Source organism: Ovis aries, chromosome 22, assembly GCF_016772045.2.
Source record: "Ovis aries strain OAR_USU_Benz2616 breed Rambouillet chromosome 22, ARS-UI_Ramb_v3.0, whole genome shotgun sequence".
In the NCBI taxonomy this organism is placed as follows: Eukaryota; Metazoa; Chordata; class Mammalia; order Artiodactyla; family Bovidae; genus Ovis; species Ovis aries.
This window is the reverse complement of record NC_056075.1, coordinates 10747791-10772155: the sequence shown is the minus strand read 5'-3', so window position 1 is coordinate 10772155 and position 24365 is coordinate 10747791. Positions and strand designations below refer to the sequence as shown.

At 43.5% G+C, this 24365-nt stretch overlaps 1 protein-coding gene across 1 annotated transcript; it reads left to right on the top strand.

Annotated features, from left to right (window-relative positions):
- The first annotated feature begins 561 nt into the window (after nt 1-561).
- Nucleotides 562-1955, top strand: CH25H (cholesterol 25-hydroxylase). The gene has a single exon (XM_012102514.4). It carries the CDS (start codon nt 580-582, stop codon nt 1390-1392), a length of 813 nt encoding a protein of 270 aa, XP_011957904.2. The 5' UTR covers nt 562-579; the 3' UTR covers nt 1393-1955.
- The last annotated feature ends 22410 nt before the right edge of the window (nt 1956-24365 follow it).

Sequence of the window (24365 nt, the reverse complement as noted above, 5' to 3'; positions counted from 1 at the left end):
TCCGTCTAAGAAAGGTTAGTTTGCGGATCGCTGCTAGTTAGATCAATAGAGCGCGCCAGCAGAAAGAAAAGATCCGAAATAGGAAAGGTATGTCGCTTTTTAAAGATTTTTTAAAAAATGCAGCCACATTTGTGTCTTTATTAAAACACACAGACACAATTTAATGTATGTATAAAAACACAAGTACTTCTGCCTTGACTGCAAAGGAGCTGTTTCTGGTGATGATGGAAATATTCTCTCTTGTTTAGGGATGGTGATAACCCGTAAACTGAGTTGTCAAAACTCGTAGAAACTCTGCACTGAAGTTCTGTGCATTGTATCGTGTATAAATTTTATGTCCCATAGACATAGAAATTACTACGTGCCATTGCGTAATTGCATATCTGAATGCCATTGAACGCAGCTGTACTTGAGTATTTTTAGCAACTAAGCGCAATTCTGTCGGGTTATTTATCTTTGCAAGCTCCGCGAAGACGGGAAAGGGAGGAAAAACGGCGGCTGACATCACGGAGGGCGGGTCGAAAGCCCTAAGAAAAGCCTGAGGACCGGAGCAGCCGCGCTGCTCTACACAGCCTCGCCATGAACAGCCACAACCGCTCCGAGCTCCACGTCCTCTGCAGCTCTGGCCAGCTGCTCCTGCAGCCCCTCTGGGACCGCCTGAGGGCCTGGGACGCTCTCATTCAGTCGCCCTTCTTTCCTGTCTTCTTCTCCATCACCACCTACGTGGGCTTCTGCCTGCCCTTCGTGGTGCTGGACGTGCTGTGCCCCTGGGTGCCCACGCTGCGGCGCTGCAAGATCCACCCGGACTTCTCGCCGTCTGCGCGGCAGCTGCTGCCCTGCCTGGGGCAGACGCTCTACCAGCACGTGGTGTTCGTGTTCCCCATGACGCTGCTGCACTGGGCTGTAAGCCCGGCCCTCCTGCCCGCCGAAGCCCCCGAACTGTTCCAGCTGGTGAGCCACGTGGTGCTCTGCCTGCTGCTCTTTGACACCGAGTTCTTCGTGTGGCATCTGTTGCATCACAAGGTGCCCTGGCTATACCGGACCTTCCACAAGATGCACCACCAGAATTCGTCCCCGTTCGCGCTGGCCACGCAGTACATGAGCGTCGGGGAGCTCTTTTCCTTGGGTTTCTTTGACATGATGAACGTCTTGCTGCTCCAGTGCCACCCTCTCACCGCCCTGACTTTCCACGTGGTCAACATCTGGCTGTCGGTGGAGGACCACTCCGGCTACGACTTCCCCTGGTCCACGCACAGACTGGTACCTTTCGGGTGGTTTGGGGGCGTGGCACACCACGACCTGCATCACTCCCAGTTTAACTGCAACTTCGCGCCTTACTTCACACACTGGGACAAAATACTGGGAACTCTGAGGTCTGCTCACACCAAGTAACGTGCACGCATCCCTCCCGGCATAGTTCGTGCCGCCGTGAGGCGTGGGTGCACCTCAGACCTGGGACATTTCACACTTGAATCGGGAGAGACACGCTTGAGGTGGACTTGAGGTGGTTTTATTTTGTTGTTTCTTTTTCCCGTGGGTAACTTATTATCTGCTAGAAACTTACAGAGAAAATCTGATGTGTTTTTCAAACTCTAATAAGGTAATTTATTGTAATGTTTGTATATCAGCAGTTGTATTCTTGATGTGGAATTCTAACTCACTTCAATAGCCTTGATTTCTGGGTATAAAGCATCCAAAACCACTGGCATATGTAAATAATCTCTTAAAAGATTTGTTTGTAGAACAAGGAATTTTACTATGTTTGAAGGTGTCCTAGAACTAGGCTAAAAGAATATATTTTTATGGAGCATCTGATCTCTGTAAAAATGAAGCATGGTCCTGCTGGACAGTGACTCAGATTATTGTACTTTAAAAAAATATTTTTGTAGACTTGTATATTTATATTGAAATAAATGTTATTTGTGCTTGAAAAAGAGTGAAGCACCTAAAGGCAACAGGTACTGGCTTCTGTCATTTTCACTGGCAGTTTGGCTGATAAAAACTGGAATGAAAGAGGGAAGTGGGACGGTAGAGGCTCATGAGTCTGCATCAGCCCAGCTGTGGAAAGAGAGGAGTCCGGTGGTGATGGAACTTGAAGGAAAGACGGCAGTAGGAGAAGGGATCCGTGTGTTGGTCTTGGCCTAGAGATTTCACAGAGGGGAAAACACCATTGTTCTGGGTGTGTTTCACCTGATTTCTGCATAACAGGGAACTAATGAGACTTACTCTATAAAATTTTACAGAGAGTAAATTTTAAAAGTTTTTGCTCTCTGTAAAATTTTGCAGTGAGATTAACACTGGGTCACCATCTCATTATTTGGGGAGAAGGGCTGTCTTAGGGAATGAATAGAATTAGTGAAGTCTTTTGCTTTGCAAAACTGTTAAGTGTCTGCTTTAAAGGGGCTCCAGATGGCACAGTGGTAAAAAAAAAAAAAAAATCCTCTTGCCAAGGTAGGACTTGCAGGTAGGACTTGCAGATAGAACTTGCAGGTTCTATCCCTGGGTAACGAAGATTGCTTCAAGTAGGAAATGGGAAGCCACTCCAGTATTCTTGCCTGGAAAATTTCATGGACAGAGGAGACTGGTGGGCTGCAGTCCATGGGATCGCAGAGTCAGACACAACTGAGCTTGCATGCAGATAGGGAAGGGATTATGCATGAGCACCCCACCCCCACCCCAACAACCTTTCATAAAGCTATCTAATATAAATGACCATCACACAGGTTGTCTCTGCAATTTGAAACTTTTGTATGTTCACTTTTCTTTATGAAGCCATACATGCAAACTTTCAAAGAAAGAAAAAGTGAAATTTGGCCCTGGATCCCTAGTCTTTCACCTGCAAAGGAGATTGATTGTGGCCCAGATGTTTTCACAGATTACAGTAAATGTGCCTACAACTGACGACACACCAGTCACCCGTTCATATACCCTATTCTGCTGCCTAATTGTTTTAATTTTATCTTTGGAACATAGTTTAGATAGAAAGGTAAAGTTTTTTTGAAAAGTCAAGACAATTTAAAAATCTGAAGGACAGCTGCTTTGCATGGAACTTTAGGCTCATTATATATGCACCAAACTGTCTTGTTTAAAGATGAAAAAATCCATCTGAAGACTTGATAGCCACGCTCTGTACCGGTGCTCCAAACATTTGGCAAAATACAATCAGATTGCCTGGCTGATTTTCTTATGTTCCCCTCCAATGGCTGTGCCTTGTTGGCTTCTGCTGAAGTCACCTCCTTGATCACCTGCAGCAGGACCATGCTGGGACTTAAAAACTATATCGATGAATAAAAGTGAAATTCACAGAAGCAGGTAGTGAGGGGAAGATGCTGCGCTGGAGTTAATGTATTAATACCATGATCCACATGGTGAGTGGAGAAAGAAAAGGAGGATGAACAGATTGGTATAAAATAGCATCCAAAAACAGCCTGCAAATCTTAGACAATGACAGTTAATTAAAGCTCGCTTCCAGAGAAATTTTGAAATGGGTCATCCTGTCTCACTGTGTAAGGGAATTTCCCACTTAGGACAAATTGTACACATGGAAATTACTTAGGTTTAGAAACACTTTCCCAGAGTTGGATGTCTTGCCAGTTTTTAATACCTCTGGAAGTGGAATGGGGAAGTGGAGAGAATGAACAATTTCTCAGTTTTGAGAGAATAATAATGATAATGAAATAGTGCGCATTTGCTTGAACTTTCTCACATCTTTTCACTTGCTCCTCACAACTGCACTCTAAGGGATGTAGAATAATTTATTATTATTTTTCCATGTTATGAATGGAAAATTGGTACCTGCACCAGTTAAGTGACTTGCTCTAGATTATAAAATACTTGGAGTTGGAGGCAGTGCTTAAACTTAGGTCTCATAGTGTGTACTATAACTGTCTTTGGATGATGCTTATGATAATATTCACAACTGGCAATTGAGCTGCAAACTCTGCAATACCAATAAATGGGCCCCTTCTGCTATTCCTCCCCCATCAAACACAGCTTCCCCCCTAAATTTAGTGCCTCTGCTTGGCAGGAGAGAAAGCCAGGTCAGTCTTAGCAGGACTTGGGAAAGCATGAAGCATGCCAAAGGCTCTATTTTCTTCCTCTCTCTTTGCACATCAGATTGCCTGGGAGAGGGAAGGGGACTTGTCTTGGAACTTAAGTAGCTGAGCAACTCTGGACAAGTTACTTAACCTCTCTGTGCTTGGCTTCTTCATCTGTAAAATGTAGATAGTTATAGAACCTACCTCCCAGACCTGTTGTGAGAGATTTTGGGCTTCTATATGTGAGTGCTATGAGGGTTAGAGGTCTTGACTGTATTTGTGTTTGCTGCAAATGATGCTTCACAATGTGAGCCCTGGGACAGCACCAGAATCATAACCTTCTGTTCACACACTGTTTGACCTTTTGCATTTACAGAGAACCAAAAAAAAAAAAAAAAAAGGCCAACTTGTTGATCCTGCTTTTATCAAAGCTGCTTCTCTCATCATCCTTTCAAAGCCTAAGTGTTGGAAAGAGACAGAAGTCTGTGTTTGTCTGATTCTGCTTCCTCATCACTGAGTCACCCCCCCCCCCCACCTCTTCCTGAGGCTTTCACTCCCTATTCACTGCCACCTTCCTATTGATCAAATCCAGTGATTTCCCACCGCTTGATTTTCCACCTCCCCGGCTTTGTTTTAAAGGTATTTGTGTCTGCTCACCAACCTTTAGAATATGGTTCTTGCTTGGTTTTAGTGAACTTTCTCTAAGCTGTTTTCCTTCTTAGTTCTCCAGCTCTTTCTTCTTCCTTCACTCTGCTCACTCTCCTTGGCAGAGAGGTGGCCTCAAGTTTCTCCTCGTTTTACTGAAAAACATCTATGTTGCATGTACTGGCCACCTTCCTGCCCTTCTGCTCTACCCTCTGAACCTCCACTGGCTTTGCATTCTAGTGAACACACAGGCACCTAGAGGTGCATAGGCCATGTGAGTGTGCATGTATGCACATCCTGTGTGTACACGCTATGCATGTACCTACCACACCAGACTAGATGTCCACATGCTGTTCTACAGACACAGACATGTATTTGCCCACTATATATGTGTGCATGAACATGCACAATATGTGTATGAACACTATGTATGTACAAACATACTTTATAACCCTATACATGTATATCTTGTGTTGTTGAGTCACTAAGTCATTTCCAACTCCTTTGTAACCCCCATGGACTGTAACCCACCAGGCTCCTCTGTCTGCGGGATTCTTCAGGCAAGAATACTGGAATGGGTTGCCGTTTCCTGCTCTAGGAGATCTTCCTGACCCAGGGATTGAATTTGTGTCCCCTGCGTTGGCAGCTGGATCCTTTACCACTGAGCCGCCAGGAAAGCCCTTCCCATATATATGTACCCATAATATGAATATGTGTATATATATACTATATGTACAAATGTGACATATATATGTGTATGTATGTATTATATATATATATACACACACACAGAGACACTATATATGTACATCCACCATATATACACACACACATATACATATATATATGTATATGTGTGTGTGTGTTTATATACTCCTTCTCAAAACGCACACACATACTACCATTTCTGTCCTGTCCCCTAGTACTATGTCTCATTCTTGATAAATATTGGCTCAGTGTTGCATGAATCCTGGAAGCAGTGGAAACACAGATTTTCCATGAATCATGTTTTTCTTCATTCATTCTCTCCTCCATCAATTTCCGCTTCCTAAGGCCATGCTCACAACCCATGTTCTGGAGAAGGTCACAGTCCACTAGGAAAGAGAATCAGGCAAGCACGCGCGTCTAATCTAATGTAGTTTGTGCTATAATGCAGGGAGGGTGTTAAGAGATTGGTACGGGAGCCCAAAGAAAGGCTGGTCATTTGAACGCTAGCAATCATGAAGGGTTTGTGTGCATTCACTGGGTGGGATAAAGGATATACTTGGAAGCAGCAGCAGCAGCACTGTAAACCAGAGAGAGATGAGATAACAGAAACAGATAATCAGAGCTCTGAGCACTGGGTGAACGAGGAACGAACATCCACGCGTGTTGTCTTGCTGCTTGGCAAGCCGTTGAAGCTGCCTAGAACTGCTTGCTCATTTGCCCTTGTCACAGGGACTTGGGAAATTGTATGGGAAATTGCTTTGAAAAGAAAAGTTAGGCTTTGCTAATGCTTATTGGTTTCTGATGAGTCCTGGATGAATTGAAAACTGCACTTGGAAATGATATGCTAGGCAGTGGTTGGTGAGTGGGATATGAGTGAGAGTTCCACAGATCTTAAGCAAAGGGGTGATATAATCAGATCTTGGTGGAAGAAGGTAACTGGCAGCAGAGAATAGTAGTGGTGATTCTAGCTAGGACCGTTGCAGGTTCTGCCTGGATTCCAATCCTTCCTCCACTGTTTTTGAACTTGTGTGTTTGAACAGACTACTTCATCTAAGGCTCAGTTTCCCAATCTGGAAAAAGAAGGCAGTAATACCTACTCGAAGAATTATAGTGAGGAATAAGGAAGATGCTTAGAGAATTTAGTACTCTGCTCCACCTAGAGCAAACTGTAAATAGTAGCTCCTTCGTTAGAAGTTGTTACAGAAGGGTTATGGTTTCAAGTGAGAGATGATAATTGTGTTGCAAAACAAGTTGAGAGAGGTGGAGAGGAAGACAGGGGTTTCTCTCTTAACATAAAAGATCCTCATCGCGTCCCTCATGACTCAGTGGTAAAGAATCCACCTGCCAATGCAGGAGACACAGGTTTGATCCCTGAGTTGGGAAGTAAATGGCTACCCACTCCAGTCTTCTTGCCTGGGAAATCCCATGGATAGATGAGTCTGGCCAGCTACCATCCATGGGGTCTCAAAAGAGTCGGACATGACTCAGTAACTAAGCAATAACAATACATGCTCATAGAAAAATGTCAAACCTAGAGTAGAGCGTAAGGTAAAAAGTAACATTCATCTCCATTTAATGAACTTACTTCCACCCCAGATATAATCACAGTTAACCCTTTTTTGGATGCCAATCCCAAAGTCAGTCATTGAGTATCTTTTTCTCTCTCTCCCTATCAGCTGGGATGTATTCAATGGTTTGCATTAAATCAATGCATAAAAGGAAGTTGCGAACAGAAATTCTTTGGACAAAGGCCCAAGAGCATTTCCTCTCTTTAAACATCTTTTGCTTATTTCTTTTTTCTGTTCCTTTTGATCATTACTCAAAACAAGAAGAGAAACTTGAGTTGTCTCTCATCCACAGGTCGCATGGATGTCACTGAACTGTCCGGCCCAGAGGAAAAGCAAAGTTTTCCTCGCTTCCCCTTCTCATGCCTGTGGCCCTTCTTTGGCACCCCTTAGAGTGAGGTTGCTGAGTCTGACGTGATTTAGAGACTGGAAAGCAACAACAGTGGCTTTACCCTCTGTCTTCTAGCAAAGCAACTGCCTTCTCTCCCAGGGGAAAAAGATTTCTGAAAGAAGAGATCCTGTCTTATAGATCTTTGATCCCTTCAAGGATCTTACACTTGAAAAAAGGTCAATAAATGTCTCTGGTATGGAGGTTCAAGGGCTTGGAGTCTGAAATGCCTGGGGTTGAGCCGCCTGACTTTTCTGCTTTGGGAGAACTCATTGGATCACTCTGAGCATGAGTTTTTCTCTCTCTGCTTCTCTTTGAATTGGGTGGAGTGTGGGGTAATAACTGACTTTGCCTACTTCCTCAGGCTGCCGTGATTCTCTAATGAGATAGAGCAAGTTGCTGAGTGGCTGTGGGACAATGTGGACCTTCAGCGTCTATGGAGGCATGAAGGCTATACGGTTGCCATCTCCTTCCATTTCTGCCATGACCACACTCCTTCATGGATGGAGGGCTTCCTCCATCAAGCTCCTGCCTCTAGGGCTCCAGACTTCCCTTTACTTATATTCCTCTCCTCTGCACGCCCTGGCTCTTGCTGCCCTACTGAATGAATCTCAGGAGACATAGGAGGAAGAGGAAGCCTCAGAGAGACCAGAAGTAGAAGAAGCTGGCCCAGGGTCACAGTTTGTGTCCCACAGTCAGAAGTAGTGACTGAGACCCTCCAGGAGAGGGCTCTTCTTTCTGTGCTACGGACAGGCTCCAAGCCAGGAGCTGCAGCCTGCTGGATAAGTAGGAAAGGCTTTTAAAAGAAGAAGCCTCTTGGAATTGGACAGTGACTGTGAAGAAGTCACCCTCCACTCAGCAGATTGAATTCCCTTTAGGACGCAAAAAGGAAGAGTGGCCCACGCTTGGCAGTGGGTTCAATCTGTCTGAGAGCGAAGGATCTCACCAAGGGAAGATAGCTCACGTGCTGACATCGTCAACCTTGGAGATTCTACAAATGCTTAGGCTGAGACACTGCAGTCTAGTTTCCCTATTTTGTGAATACGGAAATTGAGGTTCAGAGATGGGAAGTGATGTTCCTGGGGTCACACAGCTGGGTTAGAACTCAAAGACCCACGCTCTCCCTGCTTTTCCCTGCTGCTTCCCTCCCATCTTCTGGGTCCTGGAGACTATCTCTTGCTGAGTAGCAGAAGTGCAGTTATGAGACACTGCTTAGAAATTGTTGCAATCTGTATTCTTCATTAATCATTTGCATAAATACAACATAAACAACTTTGCCGATTTGTGGGAACTTGAGTGAGGTGTTCATTTCAAATTTTGCTGAGATCTATTTTGCTTTCCTTCATGGGTAGCTGGTGTAAACTTTTATTCCTGTGAACTCTGAAAACCTTCTTTTAGAAAACGTCTAAGAGCATCTGTGCAATGAAATACAGCTCAACAATAAGCAAAAATGAACTATTGATGCATACAAAAACAACGATGAATCTCAAAATAATTATGCTGAGTAAAGGAAGCCAGACAAAAAAAGTGTATACTATATGATTCCATATATATTCCTGGGCTTCCCAGTTGGCATTAGTGGTAAACAAACAAACAAACAAACAAACAAACCTGCCTGCCAATGCAGGAGATGTGGGGTTTGATCTCCAGGTTGGGATGATCCCCTGGAGGAGAAAATGGCAACCCACTCCAGCATTCTTGCCTGGAAAGTTCCAAGGACAGAGGAGACTGGCAGGCTACAGTCCATAGGATTGCACAGAGTTGGACAGGACTAAAGCAACTTAGCACGTAGCATATGGTTCCATGTATATAAAATTCCAGAAAATGTAAATGAATTCATAGGACAGAAATTTGCATGACTGTAGTAGTTTGAGGGAAGGAGAGTGGCTGCAAAGATGGACTAAAGGGCATGAGAAAGTTTTAGAAATGATGACTGTTCAGTATCTTTGATTGTGGGTTTGATTTCATAGGTGTATAAATACATCAACATTTATTAAATCATGTACTTTAAATATGTGTAGTTTATTGTATATCAATTATAGTAGATGATAACAATGACAGTGATGATAAGTTAATCCAGGACCTTATCTTTTAATTTTAGTTTTGAAGCTATTTTGCCATGAAAAAAATATGGCAGGAGGTTTAATGATAACACCATAGACAGAAATGCACCCACATAGGCAGTCTAAGAACCGTCCTTTGCTTATCTGCATTCCTGACCTGTAAGAGTTAGCCTCAGGTGGAAAAAGACCTGTTTGAGACTCTGAAAAATCCAGATTGCTTTCTCTAAGGATCTCTGCAACATGCCCTTCTAACCTCTCCCCAGAGTTCATGAGCAGCCATATTTAACTCTCTGATTCTCTCTAGTGGCCGCAGCTTTCTGGACCTGGGTTGGAATCTGATCCACATAGGAATATTTTTATTATTTCCCAAGAATTTAGGGACTAAGCAAGTCTACTGTCCTGTTACCATGTGCGTGGAAATGCAGAGAAAGATCATCCACAGAACCACGGGAGGACGAGCAGCTTTCCAAGGAGGAGGGATGAGGCGCGTGCAGCCTGGGAAGGAGAGTGGGGGAGAGAGAGTCGCAACGGCAGTCAGCCATTTTGGTTTCTCCATAATGGAGACTCCACGGTCTCCACTGCGGAATCTTTGGGGATTCCACAGGCTCCAGAAAGTAAGCCCTGCTGTACTTCCTGCCTGTTCCACGGCCTTCCCATACTTCTCGACTGTTTACATGGCTTTCTGGTTCTTGAGAGAACACTTGTGAGAGCACGAGGGCTCTACGCCGTCCTTCTGCCTTTAGGCCGAAGTAGGCGAGCTCTTGGGTGTAATCAGGCTAGGGGTTACGGGTGGTTGTCTTCAGTGAACAGTGAACGGGCACATCATATGTGATGGCCAGACGCTGTGTAGCTCCACAGCCCAGATGGACACACTGATCCTGCGTGGTTCTCAGGAGAATGGGAAGCACGCATTGTTTTAACATTATGTATTGATCATTGTTGCTTTTTAGTTGCTCAGTTGTGTCTGACTCTTTGTGACTCCATGGACTACAGCATGCCAGGCTTCCCTGTCCTTCCCTGTCCATTTTCCAGAGTTTGCTCAAACTCATGTCCATTGCCTCTATGATGCCATCCAACCATCTCATCCTCTGTCGCCCCTTTTTCTCCTGTCCTCAATCTTTCCCAGCATCAGGGTCTTTTCCAGTGAGCTGGCTCTTTGCATCTGGGGCCCAAAGTGATGGAATTTCAGCTTCAGCATCTGTCCTTCCAATAAACATTCAGGGTTGATTTCCTTTAAGATTGACTGGTTTGTTCTCCTTGCTGTCCAAGGGACTCTCAAGAGTCTTCTCCAGCACCGCAACTTGAAAACATTAGTTCTTCGGTCCTCAGCCTTCTTTATGGGCCATCTCTCACATCCGTACATGGCTACTGGTAAAACCATAGCTTTAGTTGGACGGATCTTTGTCTGTAAGGTGACATCTCTGCTTTTTAATAAACTGTCTAGGTTTGTCATAGCTTTTCTTCCAAGGAGCAAGAGTCCTTTAATTTCATGGCTGCAGTCAGTGTCTGCAGTGATTTTGGAGCCCAAGAAAATAAAGTCTGTCACTGTTTATTGATAGTAGCAATAAATATCATCTTGACCTGTTGCCTGAGGTGGGCAAGCAATGCTGTTTTATAACTGCAGATCAAATTTGTACTAAGACATCTTGCTGCTGCTGCTACTGCTGCTAAGTCACTTCAGTTGTGTCCAACTCTGTGTGACCCCCTAGACGGCAGCCCACCAGGCTCCCCCGTCCTGGGGGTTCTCCAGGCAAGAACACTGAGAGACTTTGAATCAAAGCCTGTTTGGAAGCCCACACCCACCCAAGCCTGCTTTCCCCACAGAGGACATATCTCTATATCCTAACAGGTAATGGGCCCAGCAATGGCACATTGAAGTCTCCGTGGGTATGAGGTCTCTGCTGATGTTAGCAGCTTGCTAACACATAGCCCAACTTCCTCTGCTGGCCTAATTTTCCATTCGGTGAATCGTGGTGTTTTCCTTGTCTCTGTCTCCTGTAGTGTCTCTTTTGTTGCCATTTTCTTTTGTTTTTGCTTTGATTTGTTCTCCAGTTAATGTTTATCAAATGTGTACTGCCTGCCAACCTCTATTTGACTCATTGTACATATGGTAACTCATTTAATTTCTCACAGCAACCCCAAGAGTGAAAGAGAGGTTAAGAAACTTACCCCTTATCACTCAGCTAGTATGCACAGAGCCATGACACATACCAGACCAACTGGTTCCAGAACCCACACTTGTTGTCACTCTTCCTCAGTAGCTTACTTTTACTTTGTCATGTCAAATTCTCATGCTCTTGCAGAAAAATGAGTCAAAAGTTGTTTGTGTGTGTGAGTTGCTCAGTCATATCTGACTCTTTGCAACCCCATGGACTGTAGCTCGAGAGGCTCCTCTGTCCCTGGAATTCTCCAGGAAAGAATACTGGAGAATACCCACGGAGGGGGTGGCCATTCCCTTCTCCAGGGGATCTTCCCAGCCCAGGGATTGAACCCGAGTTTCCCACATTGCAGGCAGATTTTTTACCATCTGAACCACCAGGGAAGCCCAAAATTTGCTTAGAAGGGTTTGTATTTGGTCTTTCCTTTGTGACCCTGTTCCTCTATCTGCAAGAAAAGGACAGCTTCCTACAGGCAGGGCTTATACTGTCATCAAGGGAGGCTGGAAGATGAACTCATTCAGGAGGACATTCCCAGAGGCAGCTTTTCCCTATATTACCCGCAATTGGGCTTACTCAGCAGGATGTTTTAAGACTGAATAGGAGGACCAACACCATCAGTTCAGTTCAGTTCAGTCGCTCAGTCATATTCAACTCTTTGTGACCCCATGGACTGCAGCACACCAGGCCTCCCTGTCCATCACCAACTCCTGGAGTTCACTCAAACTCATATCCATTGAGTAGGTGATGCCATCCAACTATCTCATCCTCTGTCATCCCCTTCTCCTTCTGCCCCCAATCTCTCCCAACATCAGGGTCTTTTCAAATGAGTTAGTTCTTCACATCAGGAGGCCAAAGTATTGGAGTTTCAGCTTTAGCATCAATCCTTCCAATGAATATTCAGGACTGATATCCTTTAAGATGGACTGGTTGGATCTCCTTGCAGTCCAAAGAACTCTCAAGAGCCTTCTCCAACACTGCAATTCAAAAGCATCAATTCTTTGGCACTCAGCTTTCTTTATAGTCCAACCCTCACATCCATACATGACTACTGGAAAAACCATAGCTTTAATTAGATGGAGCTTTGTTGGCAAAGTAATGTCTCTGCTTTTTAATATGCTGTCTAGGTTGGTCATAACTTTTCTTCCAAGGAGTAAGCATCTTCTAATTTCATGGCTGTAGTCACCATCTGCAGTGATTTTGGAGCCCCTCCCCTGCCAAATAACGTCTGACACTGTTTCCACTGTTTCCCCATCTATTTGCCATGAAGTGATGGGACCAGATGCCATGATCTTCGTTTTCTGAATGTTGAGTTTTAAGCCAACTTTTCCACTCTCTTCTTTCACTTTTATCAAGAGGCTCTTTAGTTCTTAATCACTTTCTTCCATAAGTGTGGTGTCATCTACTTGTCTGAGGTTATTGATAGTTCTCCTGGCAATCTTGATTCCAGCTTGTGCTTTTGCCAGCCCAACGTTTCTCATGATGCACTCTGCATGTAAGTTAAATAACCAGGGTATACAGCCTTGATGTACTCCTTCCCAATTTGGAACAAGTCTGTTGTTCCATGTCCAGTTCTAGCTGTTGCTTCCTGACCTGCATACAGATTTCTCAAGAAGCAGGTCAAGTGGTCTGGTATTCCCATCTCTTTCAGAATTTTCCACAGTTTCTTGTGATCCACACAGTCAAAGGCTTTGACATAGTCAATAAAGCAGAAATAGATGTTTTTCTGGAACTCTCTTGCTTTTTTGATGATCCAGTGGATGTTGGCGATTTGATCTCTGGTTGCTCTGCCTTTTCTAAATCAATGACAAAAGGGAGAGGGGATCACAAATGAAAGAAGTTCGCAAAGGAAATTTCTTTGGGCAACTCAGATACGTTCATCTGCTGAGATGGGTTGGTCACCCTCTGAAGAGAAGTAAAGAGGGAATTGGTAACGGACTGTGGAAGTGGGTCTCATGAATGAGTCCTGGTCTCTGAGCAGCCAGCCAGCCAGCTGCAAACAGCTGAAACTGTGGTCTGGAAATCCAGGGATGGACCCTGGACCCTAGATTCACCCACACGAATGGCCTGCTTAAGCTGTGGGGGATGGAGGGGGGCTTTTTTATGGACCATATCATCAGAGCGCAGCCCAACACATCAGCCCACTCAGGACTGCTCTGTGTGCCTCCCTGCCCTCACGCCCAGATCTTTAGTCAACAGTTTCAGGAGCATTTACAGTGTGATAATAAATAAGGATGATAACAATGATAATAGTAACAGCTTTTACTTAAACAGCAATTGCTTACTATGGTTCAGGCATTCTACATGTATGATTGTTTTGCATTGTTAAAAAGAACATTTCTGTCTTGGCAGTTACTATGGGATGGGCGGTGGTGTGTACATCGTCACTGTAGTCTGTCTGCAGGATGCTGCCTTTGAGAGCTTCCAGTCCATTCCAGATCCCAGCCTGCAGAATAAAGATGACAGTCAAATTCTGACCGACTGGAGTCTGAAATGGAGTGGAAATGCACAAAGGAGGTATATATGCAAATAAGGAAATGTTTTTCTTTTTCCTTTCCAATCTGGATGCCTTTTATTCCTTATTGCACTGACTTATTTATGCCTTATTGCTCTGGCTAACAGGATAGAACTTCCAGTAAACTGTTAAATAAAAATATAGAACAAGATAACCTTGACTTGTATTTGAGCTTAGAGGAAAAGCGTTCATTCTCTCATTGTTACATATGATACTATCTCTCAGCTTTTTGTATATGCCTTTTATCAGATTGAAGAATTTCTTCCTAGTTTTCCAAATTTTTATGAGAATGAATGGTGGAAAGCATATTCACCAATTCTTTTACTGTGTTTTTGAGATGATTATATGGTTTTGACTTTGGACCTGTTAATATGGTGAATCAGATTGATTGATTTTGAAATGTAAACCAAATTTGCATCCCTGTTATAAATCCTACACAGTCATAATGTAATATCCTTTCATTATATTGATAGATTAGCTAGAATTTTGTTAAGAATTTTTCATGTATGGTTATGAGGAATATTGTTCTATATTTTCATTTCTTCTATTTTTTTCTGGTAATATAGCAATATAATGCTAGCCTCATGGAATGAATTGTAAAATATTCTTTCCTCTTCAATGTTACAGAAAAGTTTATGTAGAACTTGTCCTGTTTTCCTTAAATGTTGTCTAAGTGAAGCCATGGACCTAGAGGGTTTTTGTGGGATAATTCCCTCCTTCTCACCCCTCCTACCATCAAACTGAATGTCTTTAATAGATACAGGTCTATATAGGTAATATTCTATAGACATTCATGTACAACTTTTTATGGGAGCATGTCTTTTCACTTCTCGGGAGTATAGTTAGGAATGGAATTGCTGGGGCATAGTAACTGTTTAATTATTGAGGAGCTGCCAAGCTGTTTTCAGAATGAATGTACCACCTTATATTCCCACTGGAAATGCATGAGATTTCCAATTTCTTCATATCTTTTCAATACCTGTTCAGTTCAGTTGCTCAGTTGTGTCCCACTCTTTGCGACCCCATGAATTGCAGCATGCCAGGCCTCGTTGTCCATCACCGACTCCAGAGTTCACTCAAACTCACGTCCATTGAGTCAGTGATACCATCCAGCCATCTCGTCCCCTGTCGTCCCCTTCTTCTCCTGCCCCCAACACCTCCCAGCATCAGAGCCTTTTCCAATGAGTCAACTCTTTGCATGAGGTGGCCAAAGTACTGGAGTTTCAGCTTTAGCATCATTCCTTCCAGAGAACACCCAGGACTCATCTCCTTTAGAGTGTTATTTTCATTAAAAAAAATTAGTGTTTTGTGTGCCATTCTCAGGCTACCAATAACCAATGTTGAGATTGGAAGGGCCTTTGCAGTTCTTATTATGATTGCAAAATGCCCTTTGGTAATAATGATACTAAACTTTGAAAAATAAAGTTTCTTACTTACAGGAGCTGGGAATTAGCAGCACAGCTGGAGCCATATAGTAAGGCCACAGGTAGGGGATGGAGATTGAGGTAGAGAAAGAATACAGAGACCTCAGTTCAGTTCAGCTCAGTTCAGTCATTCAGTAGTGTCTGACTCTTTGCGACCCCATGAATCACAGCACACTAGGCCTCCATGTCCGTGACTAACTCCCAGAGTTCACTCAAACTCATGTCCATCAAGTCAGTGATGCCATCCAGCCATCTCATCCTCTGTAGTCCCCTTCTCCTCCTGCCCCCAATCCCTCCCAGCATCACAGTCTTTTCAAATGAGTCAACTCTTCACATGAGGAGGCCAAAGTATTGGAGTTTCAGCTTTAGCGTCAGTCCTTCCAATGAACACCCAGGACTGATCTCCTTCAGAATGGACTGGTTGGATCTCCTTGCAGTCCAAGGGACTCTCAAGAGTCTTCTCCAACACCACACTTCAAAAGCATCAATTCTTCAGCACTCAGCTTTCTTCACAGTCCAACTCTCACATCCATCCATGACCACTGGAAAAACCATAGCTTTGACTAGACGAAACTTTGTTGGTAAAGTAATTTCTCTGCTTTTCAATATACTATCTCTGTTGGGCATAACTTTTCTTCCAAGGAGTAAGCGTCTTTTATTTCATGGCTGCAATCACCATCTGCAGTGATTTTGGAGCCCCTCCCCTTCCAAATAAAGTCTGACACTGTTTCCACTGTTTCCCCATCTATTTCCCATGAAGTGATGGGACCAGATGCCATGATCTTTGTTTTCTGAATGTTGAGCTTTAAGCCAACTTTTTCACTCTCTTCTTTCACTTTCATCAAGAGGATTTTTTTTTTTTCATCAAAAGGCTTTTTAGTTCCTCTTCACTTTCTGCCATAAGGGTGGTGTCATCTGCATATCTGAGGTTATTGATATTTCTCCCAGCATCTTGATTCCAGCTTGTGCTTCTTCCAGTCCAGCGTTTCTCATGATGTATTCTCCATAGAAGTTAAATAAGCAGGGGGACAATATATAACCTTGAAGTACTCCTTTTCCTATTTGGAACCAGTCTGTTGTTCCATGTCCAGTTCTAACTGTTGCTTCCTGACCTGCATACAGATTTCTCAAGAGGCAGGTCAGGTGGTCTGTATTCCCATCTCTCTCAGAATTTTCCACTGTTTCTTGTGATCCACATAGTCAAAGGCTTTGGCATAGTCAATAAAGCAGAAATAGATGTTTTCCTGGGACTCTCTTGCGTTTTCCATGATCCAGTGAGTGTTGGCAATTTGAGGTTCCTCTGCCTTTTCTAAAACCGGCTTGAACATCTGGAAGTTCACGGTTCACATATTGCTGAAGCCTGGCTTGCAGAATTTTGAGTATTACTTTACTAGCGTGTGAGATGAGTGCAATTGTGCAGTAGTTTGTACATTCTTTGGCTTTGCCCTTCTTTGGGATTAGAATGAAAACTGACCTTTTCCAGTTCTGTGGCCACTGCTGAGTTTCCCAAATTTGCTGGCATATTGTGTGCAACACTTTCACAGCATCATCTTTCAGGATTTGAAACAGCTCCACTGGAATTCCATCACCTCCACTAGCTTTGTTCATATGATGCTTTCTAAGGCCCACTTGACTTCACATTCCAGGATGTCTGGCTCTAGGTGATTGATCACACCATCATGATTATCTGGGTTGTGAAGTTCTTTTTTGTACAGTTCTGTGTATTCTTGCCACCTCTTATTAATATCTTCTGCTTCTGTTAGGTCCATGCCATTTCTGTCTTTTATCGAGCCCATCTTTGCATGAAATGTTCCCTAGGTATCTCTAATTTTCTTGAAAAGATGTCTAGTCCTTCTCATTCTGTTGTTTTCCTCTATTTCTTTGCATTGATTGCTGAGGAAGTGTTTCTTATCTCTCCTTGCTCTTCTTTGAAACTCTGTATTCAGATGCATATGTGTTTCCTTTTCTCCTTTGCTTTTCGCTTCTTTTCTTTTCACAGCTGTTTGTAGGGCCTCCTCAGACAGCCCTTTTGTTTTTTTGCATTTCTTTTCCATGGGGATGGTCTTAAACCCTGTCTCCTGTACAATGTCACGAACCTGCATCCATAGTTCATCAGGCACTCTATCTATCAGATCTAGTCCCTTAAATCTATTTCTCACTTCCACTGCATAATCATAAGGGATTTGATTCAGGTCATACCTGAATGGTCTAGTGGTTTTCCCTACTTTCTTCAATTTGAGTCTGAATTTGGCAATAAGGAGTTCATCATCTGAGCCACAGTCAGCTCCTGGTCTTGTTTTTGTTGACTGTATAGAGCTTCTTCATCTTTGGCTGCAAAGAATATAATCAGTCTGATTTCGGTGTTGACCATCTGGTGATGTCCATGTGTAGATTCTCTTGTGTTGTTGGAAGAGGGTGTTTGCTATGACCAGTGCATTTTCTTGACAAAGCTCTATGAGCCTTTGCCCTGCTTCATTCCGCATTCCAAGGCCAATTTGCCTGTTACTCCAGGTGTTGCTTGACTTCCTACTTTTGCATTCCAGTCCCCTATAATGAAAAGGATATCTTTTTTGGGTGTTAGTTCTAAAAGGTCTTGTAGGTCTTCATAGAACCATTCAACTTCAGCTTCTTCAGCATTTCTGGTTGGGGCATAGACTTGGATTACCATGATATTGAATGGTTTGCCTTGGAAACGAACAGAGATGATTCTGTCATTTTTGAGACTGCATCCAAGTACTGCATTTCGGACTCTTTTGTTGACCATGATGGCTACTCCATTTCTTCTAAGGGATTCCTGCCCACAGTAGTAGATATAATGGTCATCTGAGTTAAATTCACCCATTCCAGTCCATTTTAGTTCGCTGATTCCTAGAATGTCGACGTTCACCCTTGCCATCTCTTGTTTGACCACTTCCAATTTGCCTTGATTCATGGACCTGACATTCCAGGTTCCTATGCAATATTGCTCTTTATAGCATCGGACCTTGCTTCTATCACCAGTCACATCCACCACTGGGTATTGTTTTTGCTCTGGCTCCGTCCTTTCATTCTTTCTGGAGTTATTTCTCCACTGATCTCCAGTAGCATATTGGGGGCACCTACCTACCCGGGGAGTTCCCCTTTCAGTATCCTATCATTTTGCCTTTCATACTGTTCATAGGGTTCTCAAGGCAAGAATACTGAAGTGGTTTGCCATTCCCTTCTCCAGCGGACCACATTCTTTTAGACCTCTCCACCATGACCCGCCCATCTTGGGTGGCCCCACATGACTTGGCTTAGTTTCATTGAGTTAGACAAGGCTGTGGTCTGTGTGATCAGACTGGCTAATTTTCTGTGATTATGGTTTCAGTGTGTCTGCTGTCTGATGCCCTCTCGCAACACCTACCATCTTACTTGGGTTACTCTTATCTTGGGCATGGGCTATCTCCTCACGGGTGCTCCAGCAAAGCTCAACTGCTGCTCCTTACTTTGGACGAAGGGTATCTCCTCACAGCCGCCCCTCCTGATCTTGGACGTGGAGTAGCTCCTCTCCACCCTCCTGCGCTCCCGCAGCTGCCGCTCCTGGGGCGTGTGGTAGCTCCTCTCGGCCGCCACCCCGACCTTGGACATGGGGTAGCTCATCTCGGCCACGCTTCTGCACAGTCTGTCACAGCTGGCGCACCTAGGGTTTGACTGTTTTTGTGGTCAAGAGTTGGAGCCTAGGGTTTTGCGGGTTCACTCTTTATTGATGAATTTGCAACATAAGATAGGGTGGTGTGGGGGCAAGTGGTCCAAGTGGTCAGTTACTTAAAAGCAGTCCATGGAATTCTCCAAGCCAGAATACTGGAGTGGGTAGACTTGCCCTTCTCCAGAGGATCTTCCCAACCCAGGAATCGAACCAGGGTCTCCTGGATTGCAGGTGGATTCTTTACCAACCGAGCTATCAGGGAAGCTCTTAAATGAGCCAGGAGCTCTAAATCCAAGAAGCCTCAGTAGAGGAAGACAGTCCTGCTTTTTATCTAGCTTGTGGAACTGGCAATGTGCTTATTCTAGATAGCCATCTTTGAAGTGGGTGCCTCTGGCAATCAAAACTTAAGCCAGGTGCTTAGATCACAGAAAGACAAAAAAACAAAACAAAACAAAACAAACCCACCATCAGGGTTTACACAACATATAGCTATTCTGGTGGGTGTGAAGTGATATTGTGGTTTTGATTTACATTCCCTAATTACTAATGAAACAGTGGAAACAGTGTCAGACTATTTTGGGGGGGCTCCATCATTACTGCTGATGGTGATTGCAGCCATGAAATTAAAAGACGCTTACTCCTTAGAAGGAAAGTTATGACCAACCTAGATAGCATATTGAAAAGCAGAGACATTACTTTGCCAACAAAGGTCCATCTAGTCAAGGCTATGGTTTTTCCAGTGGTCATGTATGGATGTGAGAATTGGACTGTGAAGAAAGCTGAGTGCTGAAGAATTGATGCTTTTGAAGTGTGTGGTGTTGGAGAAGACTCTTGAGAGTCCCTTGGACTGCAAGGAGATCCAACCAGTCCATCCTAAAGGAGACCAGTCCTGGGTGTTCATTGGAAGGACTGATGCTAAAGCTGAAACTCCAGTACTTTGGCCACCTCATGCAAAGAGTTGACTCATTGGAGAAAACTCTGATGCTCAGAGGGATTGGGGATAAGAGGAGAAGGGGACAACAGAGGATGAGATGGCTGGATGGCATCACTGACTTGATGGACGTGAGTTTGAGTGAACTCTGGGAGTTGGTAATGGACAAGGAGGCCTGGCGTGCTGCAGTTCATGGGGTCGCAAACAGTCGGACACGCCTGAGCAACTGAACTGAACTGAACTGAATTACTAATGAATGATGTTGAGCTCAGGAGTGGGAGATTGGACCAAGGTAAGTTAAGATTCAGCCTTTCTATTTTTTTCTTGATTAAGCACTTTCCTGCCTCCTAAGCTTTTGTTTGTTTCCAGGGTCCCAAAAATGTTGTTGCTGAGAGTTTTTCCAATACCTTTGAAGAGGGGGAAAATTTGGAGTTCTTTATCTTCCATTTTCACTAATGACATCCACTTTGTATGTTTTGAGTGGTTTTAAATTCATGGAGGCTTGTTTTGTGGCTTAGAATGTGGTCTATCAGCAAATGTTTCACGTGTACTCACATTAGTTTGGCCTACTGTAGCACAGTACCATAGACTGGGTGGCTGGAATAACAGCTATTTATTTCTCACAGTTTTGGAGGCTGAGAGGTCCAAGATCATTGGCAGATCAGTTCCTGGCAAGGATCCTCTTCCTCACTTGGAGATGGTCACCTTCTCGCTATGTCCTCAGGTGATGCAGAGCGTGCTCTGGACTCTATTCCTCTTCTTGTAAGGACACTAGACCCATTATGAGAGCCCAACCCTCATGACCTCATTAACACCTAATTACCTCCCAAAAGCTCAACTCCAAATACCATTGCAGCGAGGGTTAGAATTTCAGCTTATGAATATAGGAGGTGGGGATTCATTCAGTCTATAACAGTAAAAGAATATTTATTCTAGTGTGGTGAGTGTTCTGTAACAGTCAATTGCATCAAGTTGATTGAAGCGTTATTCAAGTCCTCTATATATTTATTTTCTTTCTACTTGTTCTGTCAATTTTTGAAAGTGAGTTTTTGAAGTTTCTGCTTATAATTGTGAATGTGTCTATTTCTCATTTTAGTTCTATCAGTCTTTGCTTCATGTACTCTGAACTCTGTTGTATAAGGAGCAGAAACTCCTTATAATGCACTCCTAGTTTACAAATGGCAATCCACTCCAGTGTTCTTGCCTGGAGAATCCCAGGGACGGGGGAGCCTGGTGGGCTGCCGTCTATGGGATAGCACAGAGTCGGACACGACTGAAGCGACTTAGCAGCAGCAGCAGTTTATTGAGTACCAACTATGTGATGTCAACTAAAAAAGATATATAACTTTAGAGTTGTGAGTTAAGTTTTATTTGGGACAAAATGAGGACTGCAGCCCAGGAGGCAGCATCTCAGATAGCTCTGAGAGACTGCTCCAAAGCAGCAGTGGGGAAAGGTCAATATATAAGGTTTGTTAGTCATGAGGCTCTGATGTCACCAAGAAGGGATTTAGTGCTTCTCTAGATATGAGGAGATGCAAGGATTGAGATAATAAAATCTGTTCCTGAAAACATCTAACTATCTAAAGACCTGTGCCACCAGTTTCCCTGGAGCACAGAGTGCCTCACTCCACCCTGAACTCTCTCAAGGGCTGTTGAAAGTCAACAGCTATTGCAGCATAGGGCTCAATCTCCATAGAGGCAGATGGAAAATGCCTGTGTTGTTCAGCCGTTGGCAATGTTCTTGGTAAGTGCCACTTTGTAGTTCGACAGTGACAAGCATTCTCTAACCAGGTTTCTCCAACTCCATCGGTTTTTAATATTTATTTATTATTTTTGGCTGTGCTGGGTCTTCCTTGGTACACGTGGCCTTCCTTTAGTTGTGACTGGGGGTTACTCTCTGGCTGTGGTGCGCAGGCTTCTCATTGTGGAGGCTTCTCATTGTGGAGGCTTCTCTGTTGCCATGTGTGGAGTGAGTCACGGCAACACGCAGAATCCTCTTAGACCAGGCACTGACCCTGTGTCTCCTGCACTGGCAGATGAAGTCCCAACTGTTGGACCATTAGGGAAGTGCTCCTTTGTTGTTAAAAGTCCATCCAAGAATCAGTATCTGAGTTTTAGAGAGGAGAAGAATACTGACACACAAAGTGGTGAAGAACTTTGCACAAAATTTTACATAGCTAAATAAAACCCCAGCCAGTTAGAGCCCAGAGTCCTCAGTTTTCACTATTCTGTTGTTTTAGGTGGAGAGGGGATTTGAACTTTGGGCAAGGTCAGGGTAAGGAAGATGATTGTACGGTAGCCTCCCTCAATATTTTGGCCTTTTGTTGTAGTTGTTGATCTGGCTCAAATCTTGGCATATCACGCACACCTATTATCAGATGAGAAACATTTCCTAACAAAACAGAAGTAATTTATGTTGGAGCCAACTTTCAAATCCCACGTGTTTCTATTCCTGTCTCCTTGTTTGTCTCTGTGGCCAGAAAGCTGATCTCTCTCTTTGTTCCTGGATTGTACAAAAGCAGTCTGAAAACGGCCAATGAAAAAAGATGGAGGCACCTTAAATAGACTTGGGCAAGTCCATGAAACCTGTTGACAATGGAGCTCATTAGCCAACCTCACTTTCCCAACAGAGCTTCCTTCAAGTGCCCCCTACAACCCTCTTTTTTTTTTATGCTTTAATCATTATAAGATAGGGAAATCAGACTTTTAAAGAAAAGAATGGATTTGAGTTTTGGCTTTCCCACTTACTAACTTTGTGTCTTTGGGAAAATGACTTAACTAATCTCTAAAATGGGTCTACTCATAGTACATAGTATTTTAATAGTAATACATAAAACACTACTTAACTGTGGGTCATTATTATTATAATTATCTCTCTATATAAGCAAAGGGACCAGATGCCATGATCTTCATTTTCTGAATGTTGAGTTTTAAGCCAACTTTTTCACTCATCTCTTTCACTTTCATCAAGAGGCTTTTTAGTTCTTCTTCACTTTCTGCCATAAGGATGGTGTCATCTGCATATCTGAGGTTATTGATATTTCTCCCAGCAATCTTGATTCCAGCTTGTGTTTCTTCCAGTCCAGCGTTTCTCATGATGTACTCTGCACAGAAGTTAAATAAGCAGGGTGACAATATACAGCCTTGACATACTCCTTTTCCTGTTTGGAACCAGTGTGTTGTTCCATGTCCAGTTCTAACTGTTGCTTCCTGACCTGCATACAGATTTCTCATGAGGCAGGTCAGGTGGTCTGGTATTCACATCTCTTTCAGAATTTTCCACAGTTTCTTGTGATCCACTCAGTCAAAGACTTTGGCATAGTCAATAAAGCAGATAGATGTTTTTCTGGAACTCTCTTGCTTTTGCATGATCCAGTGGATGTTAGCAATTTGATCTCTGGTTCCTCTGCCTTTTCTAAAACCAGCTTGAACATCAGGGAGTTCACGGTTTGCGTATTGCTGAAGTCTGGCTTGGAGAATTTTGAGCATTACTTTACTAGCATGTGAGATGAGTGCAACTGTGAGGTAGTTTGACCATTCTTTGGCATTGCCTTTCTTTGGAACTGGAATGAAAACTGACCTTTTCCATCAAGGCTGTATATTGTCACCCTGCTTATTTAACTTCTATGCAGAGTATATCATGAGAAACGCTGGACTGGAAGAAACACAAGCTGGAATCAAGATTGCCGGGAGAAATATCAATAACCTCAGATATGCAGATGACACCACCCTTATGGAAGAAAATGAAGAGGAACTAAAAAGCCTCTTGATGAAAGTGAAAGAGGAGAGTGAAAAAGTTGGCTTAAAGCTCAACATTCAGAAAACGAAGATCATGGCATCTGGTCCCATCACTTCATGGGAAATAGATGGGAAACAGTAGAAACAGTGTCAGACTTTATGGTTTTGGGCTCCAAAATCACTGCAGATGGTGATTGCAGCCATGAAATTAAAAGACGCTTACTCCTTGGAAGAAAAGTTATGACCAACCTAGATAGCATATTCAAAAGCAGAGACAATGCTTTGCCGACTAAGGTCTGTCTAGTCAAGGCTATGGTTTTTCCTGTGATCATGTATGGATGTGAGAGTTGGACTGTGAAGAAGGCTGAGTGCCGAAGAATTGATGCATTTGAACTGTGGTGTTGGAGAAGACTCTTGAGAGTCCCTTGGACTGCAAGGAGATCCAACCAGTCCATTCTGAAGGAGATCAACCCTGGGATTTCTTTGGAAGGAATGATGCTAAAGCTGAAACTCCAGTACTTTGGCCAC

Bases quoted from the DNA above. Each gene is read 5' to 3' on its own strand.
- CH25H (XM_012102514.4), top strand. From the start codon at position 580: ATGAACAGCCACAACCGCTCCGAGCTCCACGTCCTCTGCAGCTCTGGC.